At 44.4% G+C, this 12,769-nt stretch overlaps 2 protein-coding genes across 2 annotated transcripts; both read left to right on the forward strand.

Annotated features, from left to right (window-relative positions):
* The first annotated feature begins 169 nt into the window (after positions 1 to 169).
* LOC133347475 (TLC domain-containing protein 5-like) lies at positions 170 to 9,233 on the forward strand. Its single transcript, XM_061559762.1, has 4 exons — positions 170 to 445; positions 4,642 to 4,848; positions 7,333 to 7,585; positions 8,210 to 9,233. Exons 2-4 carry the CDS (start codon positions 4,650 to 4,652, stop codon positions 8,547 to 8,549), a joined length of 792 nt encoding a protein of 263 aa, XP_061415746.1. The 5' UTR covers positions 170 to 445; positions 4,642 to 4,649; the 3' UTR covers positions 8,550 to 9,233.
* A 992-nt stretch (positions 9,234 to 10,225) lies between these two features.
* Positions 10,226 to 11,934, forward strand: MED9 (mediator complex subunit 9). The gene is made up of 2 exons (XM_061559627.1): positions 10,226 to 10,412; positions 11,391 to 11,934. Exons 1-2 carry the CDS (start codon positions 10,345 to 10,347, stop codon positions 11,602 to 11,604), a joined length of 282 nt encoding a protein of 93 aa, XP_061415611.1. The 5' UTR covers positions 10,226 to 10,344; the 3' UTR covers positions 11,605 to 11,934.
* Positions 11,935 to 12,769: the final 835 nt, after the last annotated feature.

Raw genomic sequence — 12,769 nt, forward strand, 5'->3', positions numbered from 1 at the left:
GAGGGGGCGGTGGGTAGGAGTGGAGGGAGGGAGGGGGCGGTGGGTAGGAGTGGAGGGAGGGAGGGGGCGGTGGGTAGGAGTGGAGGGAGGGAGGGAGGGGGCGGTGGGTAGGAGTGGAGGGAGGGAGGGAGGGGGCGGTGGGTAGGAGTGGAGGGAGGGAGGGAGGGGGCTGTAGTTACGCGTGGTGGGGGCGCGGCCCGGGCCCCGCGTTATCTTCCCCATCGCGCGGCGGCGGCGGCGTCGTCAGGTCCGTGGTGACCGCTCTCCCGCTCTTCTTGCCGCCTCGGCGTCCTCCTCCTCCTCCCCCCCCCACGGCTCCCCAGCCTCCTCGTCGCCTCGGCGTCCTCCTGCTCCACTCTCCCCCCACGGCGCCCCAGGCTCCTAGCTGCTGAGGCCCGAGTCGCGCTGTCTGTCCGCGACGTTTCGCCGCCGGCACCAACTGCAGGTACCGCGCGGGGCGAGTTTCCTGGGGTGCCCGCGTTCTGTAACACGGCGAGCCCGCGGGGACACAGTGAACGTCGCCACGAGGAAGACAAAGGCGGCCGTGCGTGCTGCTGGCCTACACACAACCCTCGTGGGCCACAGTGGCCGGCCTCGATCGGCGCTGCTCCTCGCCAACAGCACTTGCCCCAACAGCCTGTTACAGGCTATACGGGGGATCTTTGTCTGTGCGTGGTATCATTGATTGGCATTGTAGGGGAGCGGTGGCGCAATGGTTAGCGCTACGCTGCGCTACGAACCAAGCGACCCGAGTTCGAATCCCGCCCACGGTTTATCTGAACCCTGTCCTGGGTCTCCCCTAGGTCGACTCGGCCTCAAATGAGCACCCGGGTGCGGTGGTGTGTAGTAAACATCGCCACTGGGGGAGACAAAGGCGGTCGGGCGTGGGGCTGGCCAGCCACCACCACCATAGGTGCTCCAATAGCCTGTCACGGTGGGGGGGGGGGGGTCTTTGTCTTGGGAGTTGTGTGTACGAGGGTCCACGTCGAGCAAATGAGCCACATAGGTTTGGCGAGAGACCATTCACTCATTCACTCACTCATTCATTCACTCACTCATTCATTCACTCATTCACTCACTCATTCATTCACTCACTCATTCATTCACTCACTTATTCACTCATTCATTCACTCACTTATTCACTCATTCATTCACTCACTTATTCACTCATTCATTCACTCATTCATTCACTCATTCATTCACTCACTTATTCACTCATTCACTCACTCATTCATTCACTCACTTATTCACTCATTCATTCACTCACTTATTCACTCACTCATTCACTCATTCATTCACTCACTTATTCACTCATTCATTCACTCATTCATTCACTCATTCATTCACTCACTTATTCACTCATTCATTCACTCATTCACTCACTCATTCACTCACTCACTTATTCACTCATTCATTCACTCATTCACTCATTCACTCACTCATTCATTCACGCAACCCACTCGCGGAGTCGCGATTTCATTCGCTCGTTAAAACCCAGGAAGGCTTCTCCGAGGCTTGAGACTTTGCTCAGGGAAGCTGCTGCCAAGTTGTTTTGTAGTGAGGGGGGAGGAGTAGGGGGGGGGTTGTCGATGTTTTCCGCCACGCCGATTGAGCAATTTGCAGGGAATGTTTGGTTAATACCAAGTTGCGTTGTTACGATATATTTGTTTTAGCTATGGGGGGGTGGGTGGGGAGACCGGAGAACCCAGTGGAGAACATGGGGAGAGGACATAGCCGCACACAAAGGCACCCCGAGACGACTATCGAACCCATCATTACCCCTTTGGCTGTGTGGAGCAAGCTGTAACCACGTGCGCTGTGAGCCTGGCCCGCCTTTCGTGCTGTTGCTGCTGCTGCTTGTCAAATCAATGCCGTGGTGCTGTGATTGATCCACACCTTATGTTTGAGATAGTCCTGCATACACAAGGATTGTTATTAAACGTCGCATATAATCGATTCTTCCACACGCAATGATTCGGTACTGAATATGGAATGGTTACGCGCAAACTGCTACTTGCACCAGAGCAGCAGATACGTTATCGCTAAAGTCAACTATTTAGTGATACCGCCTTGATAGCACTCCACAGGAGCAACACAATGCAACGCCTTTGTCAATGACACGGCTATAAAAAGAACATATTTAAGAGGCGGCGTTTCGGATAGTGGACCTTTTTGCCCCATGAATAAGGGGCATTTGCTCGAAATGTAGTGTCAGTGATGAATGTAAATATATATTTTTTAAATCTATTAAGTGCCCATACATACACCTAGGTCGTGTCTCGACCTACCCCACGTCAGTAGTCCGAAGCTTCGTGACAGAAACGAATTGAACGTGACTTTACCACGTGCTCCAGTCACTAACTCCAGCCACCAACTCCACAAAGTGTCGTTTCGCATTTGAACGAGGGTTCAAACTCGTGTGGGTCATATAGCCCCATAATCTCTCACATCCTCTTTACAAGTCTCATCGCATTCCTCGCAAAACTGCCCTCTGTGTGTACAGGGCTCCGTCCGTATAAAACTGCGGGTTTTGTTCTGTACGCTGTAGTCCCATTTGAACTGTTGCGGTGTAAACCAATAATTTGGCCTTAATGTCTCTTTTTTTTATGATAAATGTAATTTTGCGTTTGATATTACTTAAAGGTATTATGCACAGCAAAACATAAACCAACGGTAAAATTTTGCCTGCAAGCATGCATATTTTAATGTTAAAAACTAAATCTGGAAATATGGTAAATTAGGTGAAATGCAAATGTAACATTATAGTATTGTTATTTTGTTCACGAGTTGGCAACCGCCTTGCAACTGGAATTCAAGATTTCAACGCAGTGTTCTGGAAAGGTTTTAGGTTGGGTTCACACAGGATTTTAGACTTTTATTTAGGTTGGCGAATGTCACATTGGGGTTCGGTGGTGTTTGTGTCTTCACTTTGTAAAATCATCTCTGGGAATACAACTTGCAATATTCTTAATCGATGGCTGATTTTAAAGTTTCTAGAGCCCTTTAGATCTGCCCATTTTACACCACCTCAAACCCTGGTTGGTTTACCATTGGCTGCGATTGCTGCTGGTTATTTTACCGATTAGCAAAATTCAACCTTGGGAAAATTGTCCCAGGTTGACATTACAACCTTGTGATGTCACTTGACACTTTAATAGCAATTACTTACGTTAAGCCATCCTGTGTGAACCCAGCATTAGCCCTCTTAAGTATAAGCTACTTGGCCGCCTTACAGTGCAGTATTAGGTTGCTTGGCTGATGCACACATTATCACAAAGCCTAAACACGGAGTGTTTCCAGTATTAAAAGACTATTAAGCAAGTTCAGTCGCCAACTTTTAATTATTATAAAGGAAGGTGGCTCTATTTTCACCTGCACGTCTGATAGAGGAAGTGGAAGAATGAAAGCTTCCACAATGTTTAAGAGTTGAGACATGGGTCAGTCCAGCGAGAGTCATGCTTTAGCTCCGCTGAAATAAACAAAACTCAACTTAAAAGGCTCTTGCAGTACTTTGGCCTTGAAATCTGGCCTTGAAAATGTCACCTTTACCGCCTGCGTGTGCGACTGTAAGAGAATTCTTGCATGCAAAAATTGCACGCTCATTTAACCTTGCATGCAAAACAACAAAAAAACCTGTTGAGCAACTTGGTGTAACACCATAGAAGTGTAGGATGTTTTTTTTTTTAAATCGTATTTTTTCTCTCAAAAGTTCCCTATCGGAACTTAAACAATGCATTGCATAATTCCACGTAGCAAACAGCCACAAAAGGTGATACAATATAACTATTCCTGAGATATGTTTAAATAACTCCTGGTCCTCACTAGGGGTGCTGCACTTTTATATATTTCTTTTTATTATAAGTGCTGGAATATTTCGCAATTTAAGTTTTATATGATAGAATATTATCTTACTTCATGCAGTGTCTGGTGATCATGAACTGTGCTGCACTTGACAGCCCAGTTTAGACACATTCCTGCGGAGGGAGCTGGTAGGAACGTTGGGTTGCTTGGTCAATGGCCAGGGTCAACGGCGGCGTGGTGTAATCCCGCAAATATGGCCGACTGAGGGCAGGCACAAGCCGGCGTGAGTCGGTTAAACGTTGAGTTTTATAAGGGCACCACGGGGTGACCAGCCCCTCTCCACCCCTCCCCACCCTGCCCCTCCCCACCCTCTCCACCCAGCCCCACCCCTCCTATTTTTGGATGCACGACGGACGGACACAATAATCCCCTGTGGGCTGGTGTAACCAGGAGGTTCCTAACAGTACCACACGCCCTCAGCGATTAAAGCTCACTGCTCTGACTCGTGAACCACTTGGCCATCCCACCAAGTGCGACCCTTTTTAACAAGTTAACATTAAGTGGTTTGCACAATGGTCAAAGGCATTTCTATTTGGTTGTCTTTGCTCCGATTTAAATTTGGATGTTTTTGCTCAGATATATATTTTTTTCATTGTTGTGCTTGTTTTTTTAGATTTTTGTCATTTTGGTGACCCCATGTCACTTGCATATGAAACCATGTTGAGTTTCCACCTGGATAAACAAAATAAACTTGCATTGTAAAACTCGCATTTGTTTGTAAATTGCTGTGCGAGTTGAGGTTTTTAAAAAACGATCTTGCTTTTCTACTTTGCCCGTCAGCTTGAGGCATGACATCGTTCCCAGTGTTCCTCGTGTCTGCGAGCACCGTCTGGTGGTCACTGCTCTACGTCGTCCTCTACCGCCTCAACCCATCGCACGGCAAAGAGTGGAACTGCCGACTCGTCACCCTACTTCACGGATGCCTCATCGTTCCACTGTCAGCTTACATCGGCTTCATCGCAGGCCCTTGGCCGTTTACACATCCAGGTAGGACGTGATGCCATCTTTTTTTGAAAGCATGCACATATCAACAGTTGAGGTTCATTTTTTTGGAAGTATGCACTTATGTATAACCATAGTAATTAAAATGTAAAACGTCATTAGAGTGTGAAATAAATGAAAAATAAGGTTATTTATCTGGCTTGTACATCCTGCCTGGGTTTTCCTGGATGTCCTATCTACTTTACGTTGTGAATGTTCATTCTGTCTTGTTTTTATTGTACTGTCTGTAGCGGTTTTTATTTTGGGTTGTGGTGTATGCCTGTCGTCTGTTAAATATGTTCTGGCTCTTAGAGTACAGATGGGACCTGTATAACATCTCCTTTACATTTATGGTCTCGTGTATATTGTGCATCTTGTGCATTGGTGTATGTCCTGTTGTAGTGTAATGTCATCTAGAATATACACCTCATTGTTACTATCACAGTTGTTTTGACATTTTAATCTCCACAACATCTAATGCATCGGCCACTTCATCACTCCACCATCAGCTACTTCCTCACTCAAGCAGCTGCTGAGACCCCCATTTATGCCTCCACCACCCCTCTGACTTGACAACTGCAACTATTCCCCTCTATGGCCTCTCCAAATCCCTCGCCTCCAGACACCACGATCCAATATGCCACTGCCAGGTGAGAAAACCACATTACCTCACTGCTGTAATATGTTCAGTGGCTCCAAATCCAGTCTTTAAAATCTTAAAAATCACTCGCCATCTTCATGATCATTCACGAACCTGTTCCTGTCTAGCTCGCCGTCTCATCCCACTCTACACCCTGTGCCTCCAGTAGCCACCAAGGCTGTGTCGAAAGCCCAATTCTCATCCTTCATTGTGAGCTTGCACCTTCTCCTCTGCTACCCCTAGAATCTTGAACTCCCTCCACCAACTTTCTACATTGTTGACTTGCTACCCATGTTCAAACTCCGGATGAAGACCTTCTTGCCCTCCTCTGCCAATGACTTACTGCTTTTCTCTAAAACATTTAAGTATAGCCACTTCCGTTTTCCCGTATAATGCACATCGACATTTTTCTAAGGTATCTCGAGATGCAGTTGCCAATATATCATCTATTAATCCAAACTCGTGTGTTCAGTAATGCTGCATATATGTGCAATTATGGTACCGTGTTTAACACGTAACTTACATATACTGTGGGCACTGATGTGTGATATTTACATGGCCGTAAAGTGCACATAGCCTGGCACAAGCACCGTGGTGACATCACCGCCACTTAGTGTCGAATGGAGGTTGTTATTCGTAGGTTTTTTCGGTAAAGTCACGTAGGTAAAACATCAAAATTAATAAAAATAAAATAAAATAAAGATCACGACGTTTCGGAGGCAACACAAGTCTCCGTCATCAGGTGGGACCGTCACAGCCAGATTAGCTGCATCAAGTGAGGCAATAATTCAAGATGTAATCTCTTAAAAGCGAGTTGAGGGGGGAGGAGAGGGGGGAGCTCATCAGAATGTGGTAGCCAATGAATGGAACGTATCGGGAGGGAGGGGGGGGGCTGGGCCAAAAGGGTGGGTGACGGCGTGGAAGCGATTGTGGTTGTTATTGTTATGATGTTTATTAATACAATGATAAATCTGAGAGACCTTTGGACTATCTTGTGATCCTCAGACACTATGCCATGCTTATGATTATTTAGATTTTTTTCACATTTTTTTGTTTTGGGATTCCATCTAAATTCGATACAAAGTGTGCTTTACTTTCATAACATTTACAAAGTTGTTCCAGCTGTGCTGTAGTAGGACAGCCAAATATGGGAAGGTTTTGACTTGCATGTCTATCCGAGGTTCAGCTTGGCCCACTGACCTCCTGGTCTCAGTGAAATTAATACCACTTGGTAGGAAGTTAATTCTGATGGCCCTATGGAAATATGTATCCTTGCCATAGAAATGTGGAATTTCAATCACTGGCTCAGGATCCCTGGTCGAGATTAACACTGCCACACAGACATTTTACATTACTGATATTAATCATCATATCACAGATTTGGGTTGGGTTAGTAAGTGAATTGTAACTAGGGGTCTTCTGTCGTGTATGAACGTACATGTGTCATTGTTAACAACAAAGTCGCCATAAAATGTGATTGCATTTTATTTTAACTTTATACTTAAAGTACAGTATACAGTTACATAACATAATGTAATTTACTTGGACAGTGCATATTGCCATATTAATGTAAACAATTTAAGAATATTTCACAATGAACCAGGTATGTAAGAGTGGCATTGATTGTTAATTTTGAATATTGTATCAAGTGTATGATGCAGTTGTAACTGTATTCTCCAGATGATAGTGTAATTTAGAATCCGGTAGGTGTTCCCATGTGACGTATTTGTACACTTATTGACAGTGGCACACGTTTGTTATGCATATTATATAATATGGAGAATACGGTACTATTTTTAACGTGCTGTATGGAATCTGACTTGCATATGTGTATTCTTTGTTTTTTTCAGGTGGCCCTAATTCAGAGCTGCAAGTTTTTGCCTTGTCTTTCTGTCTGGGATACTTCATATTTGATTTATTGTGGTGTGTCTCATATGGAAATGAAAGCATCGTAATGCTTGCACACCACATAATAAGCATTTTAGGACTGGTAGGATGCCTGTTCCTGGGTGTATCTGCAACAGAGACAAACGGTGTTATATTTGGGAGTGAAATTACCAACCCTCTACTCCAACTCCGCTGGTTTCTTCGTAAAATGGGACGGTACGTATAGTGTCGTGAAATTATTTTCATACGAGTTGGTAAAATAATGATGAAAGCCATCTTGTTTTTTTCCACATTTTTTTCCCAAACGGTTCCTGTGGAACTGAATTTCCCCCATGTTTAGAGTCTAGAGGTTGCATTAGCAGAGGGGTTGGATTTGGCTAGGGACAGTTATGGATAAAGCTCTTAGCCTCCAACTAAGTCCGTGGACACAAACTGACCAGTTATGTAAGTAGTACGTCTATCTAAGTACCTTGTCTGAGGGGGAGTCGTGGTGCAGTGGTTCACAGCCTGTGTTATCAACCTGGCTACGCATGTTCGATTCCCAGCCATGGGTAACATCTGTTTCAAGCATTACATCAGCAGATACTGGGGCCGCCACTTCACCAACTGGTTTATCAACTGGCATTCCTTAACTCTTCAGGTTAAAAGCCTAGCACATATAAGGAAACGTGTAATCCACAAACTGTGTCTCGAGAGAGAGAAACATGTTCCACAAAGCCTGCAAAATGTTAAATTAATTTCATATAGAAACGTTGACATGTACAAATACTATTCATTTATAAAGCATTTTCACTGGAATTCATTGTTATTTTATGAACTGTTGCCATTGTGTGTATGCAGGTATGAGGACACCAACCTTGGCTTGTGCCTGGACGCCACGTTTGTGACGTTGTTCTTTTGCGTCCGAATGGGAGTTGGCACTATCCTTCTTGTCTGTGTGCTGAGATCCCCCACACCTATACTCGTGATGAAGATCAGTGGTGTGGGAATGTACACCATTTCCTGGCTGTTCATGGTCAACATTTCTAAATATGTAATGCGAAGATATCGAAAACTCAAACAGGCACGCAAACCTTGCAATGTCATTTCATCATCAAGTCCTGCACAAGAAGACAGTGAAATTGAAACTGCTGAAAATGGACTTTCTTCCAACCCTGATGTTTACAAGAAACATAATTGAAGGGCATAATGTAGGTTTTGTATTTTATTCAAAAAATAATTATCTTGCCTTTAATATTTTAGACGTAATATATTTTCAATGCTGTGTTCAAATATTAATGAGGTTTTAAATGGCAATGGTAATGTATGTACAAATAAAATAAAACTTAAGTGGTAATTTTGACCAGAAGGAAGATAGTATTGATGTCACTATGTACAACCTATGAACTTTGACATAGGTTTTAAAAACTGACCAAAAATTTATTATGCACTATATTTAAAGTTTGCAAAAAATATTAAATGGTTGTTGTTATAAGTGTCCCACGCCGTTCCTTCAGCTGCTGTGAAAGTGTTTTACGAGGAATGTATGAATGTATGTTGAACTTCTTTAACACCGTACTAGCCAACTGCATACCTGTCAACACCTTATCGGTGCCTTATAGAGACCAATTCAGACCTTATTGGTAACCCCTTGCCCTTATAAATATCAAGTGTTCACCCAACAAAGTCGCATCACAAGGGAGAGACAAAACAAATGTCCGCATTGAAACGGCTGTACGCCGAATGGACCTGAAACCTCAATTTCCCTGTGCAAGAATACGGGTAAACCATATGGATTCACAGGGTATGCAACCGTGCTAAAACGTAGGTGTGGGAATGGATGGGTATGCTGCACGAGTTAACTACACTCGAGGACATTTAATTTAATGCTGCAGGATTTGCCATGTGTGTAAATAAAACATTGCAGCAGGCTGTGAAATGCATCTGCATGTCATTCTCAAAACATGTATGCATCTGTATATTGTGCATGCTTTGCAAGTTAAACAATTCTTGCTGTAGGGGTTGTTCATGTGCTAAAACATACACAAAGTTCAAGATAATGAAGGGTGTTGCAGATGGTGGAGACAAGTCTTAAAATTAGTTTCGCAATGTGCTGCTGGATGAAGGCCTTCCCACTCCATGTCGGTCGTGAGCTTTGACCATTGTCGGTCAAGTGTGGCTTGAAGGATTGCAACTCGCCACTCATGATAGCCGTGACCAGGAATTTTACTCAGTAGTCTTAAGTAACAATCCCACCCATGTTTAATTTATTGTACCCGACTAATATTACGATGACTGGCGAGATGTTAACTACCTCGCCGGGTAGACAGCTGGTGGGTTTGATCCTGACCCCGATGCCTGCTGTATATATATTTTTATTGTATTTGGCTGCTATAAATATCGACATGACGATAAGCCACTTTGTTGAGCTGTCATTTGTGATAGACAGGTCGCCAATTCGTCACGAGTACAGCACACCGGTTGTGTGTTGGAGAGCAAATCCACAACATTTACAATCTGAGTACGACGTTTCGCCAGTAATTACAACCGGCATCATCAGGAGACAGCCAGATTTGGAGAGAAATTCTCAACAATAACAAAAAAAATGTATATTACAAAACCATTGTTCATATAAAGCTTTCGTGACTGCAGGAATTCATACTCTTGCGATCGAAACATCGTGATCTATTAGTTTTCTATCAACGTGACTTTACCGAAAGACCCAAAAAGTATGAAAACCATTGTTGTTTAACACGCGTTAATCGATTATCGAGCATCGATTAACATCGTGAATCGATTTTAGATCGTTACGCGAGAGTCTAACGCGGCAACGAATCGGCGAGAATCGACTCGAGATTTAGTGAGGCGGGAATCGATTCTTCCCACGTGGTCGGCTCAGTGCTGGTTCCGGGGCCCGCAGCCCCCATCTGGAACGGGGTCGCTGTTGGTGGCTTCGGACACGACGACGACGACCAGGAGGTTGGAGGCTTGCGAAGATGTCGACCACGCAGATCAAAGAGGAGAACACCGCCTTCGTCCCGCTAATCCACGACATCATGAAGAGGTGCGGGGCCCCGGTGTTTGAGGGAGGAGGCGCGCAAGCCGCGACGCAGGCTGTGCATTAACAGTTTAGTAGGCCGCTGGGCTCATGTAACAGATTACTGTGGACTTTACGTAAAGAATAGCAACAATAATGTCGCGCTTAATGCATGTTTTTCTTGGGTAGGATCGCGTAAATATAAACGCGTCGTTAAAGCCACCACCCGACACGGCCAATTAGTACGCTTTGTCACGCTAACAACGTTGCAGTTGCTACTTCAGCACGCCCGGGATGTTGGAGGGTAAAGTCACAGTAGTAAAAGCCTTACTCGCTGGCTTTGTTGGTGCTGGGTTATAAACGACACCTTCACGAGATGTAACCTAGCAAACCATTTATTATGGATTATATTTGGCCGCGAAAGCCTACGTTTTAAAATAATGTCGTACTGTGTTTATCCGGGAAAGCGTCGCGTGAAGTGTTAAAAAAAAGTATGTTTTTTTTTTTAAACAACGGGGTTATCAACAACATATATGGCGCCTGAGACACGTGGCGCCTGCTTTTTGTACGAGCCGATTCCACAGTTTAGGGACCGCGGAGTTTTTGACCTACACTAAAATATATAATTAATAAGCCGTCCATACAAACATTTTAATTACTTGAAAGGAGGACATGTTTTTATCTGATACAGGCATGCATTGTCACCGGATCTGAGTATGTGTGCAAAATTAGGGATTGATTGGACAACGGGAAGTGGACGAAATGTAGATTAAAAGATTTGACCACGACACAGGGGAGCCAAGTTAAGTAAAACCTTTGAATAAAACTGTTGGAAAAAGTTGAAAATACGGGATCGGAAACACGGACATTGAGAACGGAGAATAGATGTGGGGGGGCGGGATTAACGTCTAAGCGGTCGAGGTCGGAAGGAATGTGGTTTGAAGAGGCATTTATTGAAAGCCTTTGCGTCTGTTTATATACTGTACTTTGTTGTTGTTTTTGTAGCATGGAGAGAGACAACCAAGAGGTGCAGCAGGAGCTGAGTCGGCTGAAATCGCGGATTCAGGAGCTGCGCGAGACTGTCGCTGTGATGCCAGGGATCGACCTGAGCCCAGAGGAGCAACAGAGAAGACTGCAGCACCTCCGTGAACAAGTCCACATAAAGAACCAGCTGCTGCAGAAATACAAAACCCTCTGCATATTTGATAATTCTAAGTGACTTCATCTCGTCCAAGTATTAGGTGCAGTCCAGAAGAGGAGTGGAGAAAGCTGCAGAATTATTGCTAACAGGTCCGCATAAAGAACCAGCTGCTGCAGAAATTCAAACCCATCTGCATATTTGATGACGCTAAAAGACTTACAGTTTTCCCTGCAGGAAAAAAAACGTCAATATTGCCTTACATGACTTTGAAAGGGCAGGATTTGTGAAGGCGATGCAGATGTTGGCTGACTGACGCCTTGCTTGTTCATGTAGTTAGTTATCGAAAGGTGTTTATTTTGTACAACGTGGGTAACTTGTGTAAATAAAGATGATATAAGTTAACGTTCACATGAGTTTTACGTTCACCTTTACACTTGAGGATCTGCCTCTATGGCACGTCCCTTGTGTTTTATTAATCAGAACTTTTGAGTTGTGGCCTAAACAAACAAAACGGCCACACGTTTCAGCTTCTAAGGTGGCGGCTTAGACAAGACTGAGTGCATTCTTCTTGCAACGTGGTCAAGTGACATGCGTGCTAGGCATGATGGAAATTGTGCCTTTTTTTGTAAAGATAAGTTACGAAAACGGTTGGCAGTGTTCTGGCTTTGCTGGTTCTGGATCCAGAGTATCTCCAATAGCTGCGCTTCAGCCTCCGCTCCATGCTGGTTCCAGCAGCCCCGTCTAGAGCCACAAAAACCCATGATCGGGTCTTCACGCTAACAGCATCATCCTATGTTAGTTTGTAAAATTACTTGTATTAATGTACACCTGTCAGCTTAATGTGATTTAAATTATATTCTAGCGCGTAGCAATATTTGTAAGAGCTAAATGCCAGTGTCGAGGACTGCTCGACACGAGGGCTTCAGGAGAGTTAAAGTAGTTTCGCTATTCCATTGGAGGGCATACTACAGTGGTGGTACTATATGGTCTATAATCTACGTTGCATTGCCACATTTGCACTGTGATTTTGTCTTAAAATTTCCATTTATGAAGAAGTACGCAGCGGCCTGTTGTTCTGATGTTGTTGATGGTTACACCAGTGTTTGCGAGGATTGTCAAAGCCAGGAGATGCAGTGTTTGGGTCTCGAATGAGGTGTTTGTTCTGGATGTATGCATTTTTCCACACTATGCCAGCGTTATTTTGGATTTGTGTAAGATTCTAGGATTGTGACAGCGTGATCCC

Source organism: Lethenteron reissneri, chromosome 26 (assembly GCF_015708825.2).
Source record: "Lethenteron reissneri isolate LAM-NWPU_2019-01 chromosome 26, ASM1570882v1, whole genome shotgun sequence".
Taxonomy (NCBI): Eukaryota; Metazoa; Chordata; class Hyperoartia; order Petromyzontiformes; family Petromyzontidae; genus Lethenteron; species Lethenteron reissneri.

What these genes read in the sequence shown, in the direction of transcription:
- MED9 (XM_061559627.1), top strand. Translation starts at nt 10,345, where the DNA reads ATGTCGACCACGCAGATCAAAGAGGAGAACACCGCCTTCGTCCCGCTA. An exon ending in ATCCACGACATCATGAAGAG is followed by an intron (nt 10,413 to 11,390) that starts GTGCGGGGCCCC and finishes TTGTTTTTGTAG; the next exon opens with CATGGAGAGAGACAACCAAG.
- LOC133347475 (XM_061559762.1), top strand. Translation starts at nt 4,650, where the DNA reads ATGACATCGTTCCCAGTGTTCCTCGTGTCTGCGAGCACCGTCTGGTGG. An exon ending in TTGGCCGTTTACACATCCAG is followed by an intron (nt 4,849 to 7,332) that starts GTAGGACGTGAT and finishes TGTTTTTTTCAG; the next exon opens with GTGGCCCTAATTCAGAGCTG. An exon ending in TTTCTTCGTAAAATGGGACG is followed by an intron (nt 7,586 to 8,209) that starts GTACGTATAGTG and finishes GTGTGTATGCAG; the next exon opens with GTATGAGGACACCAACCTTG.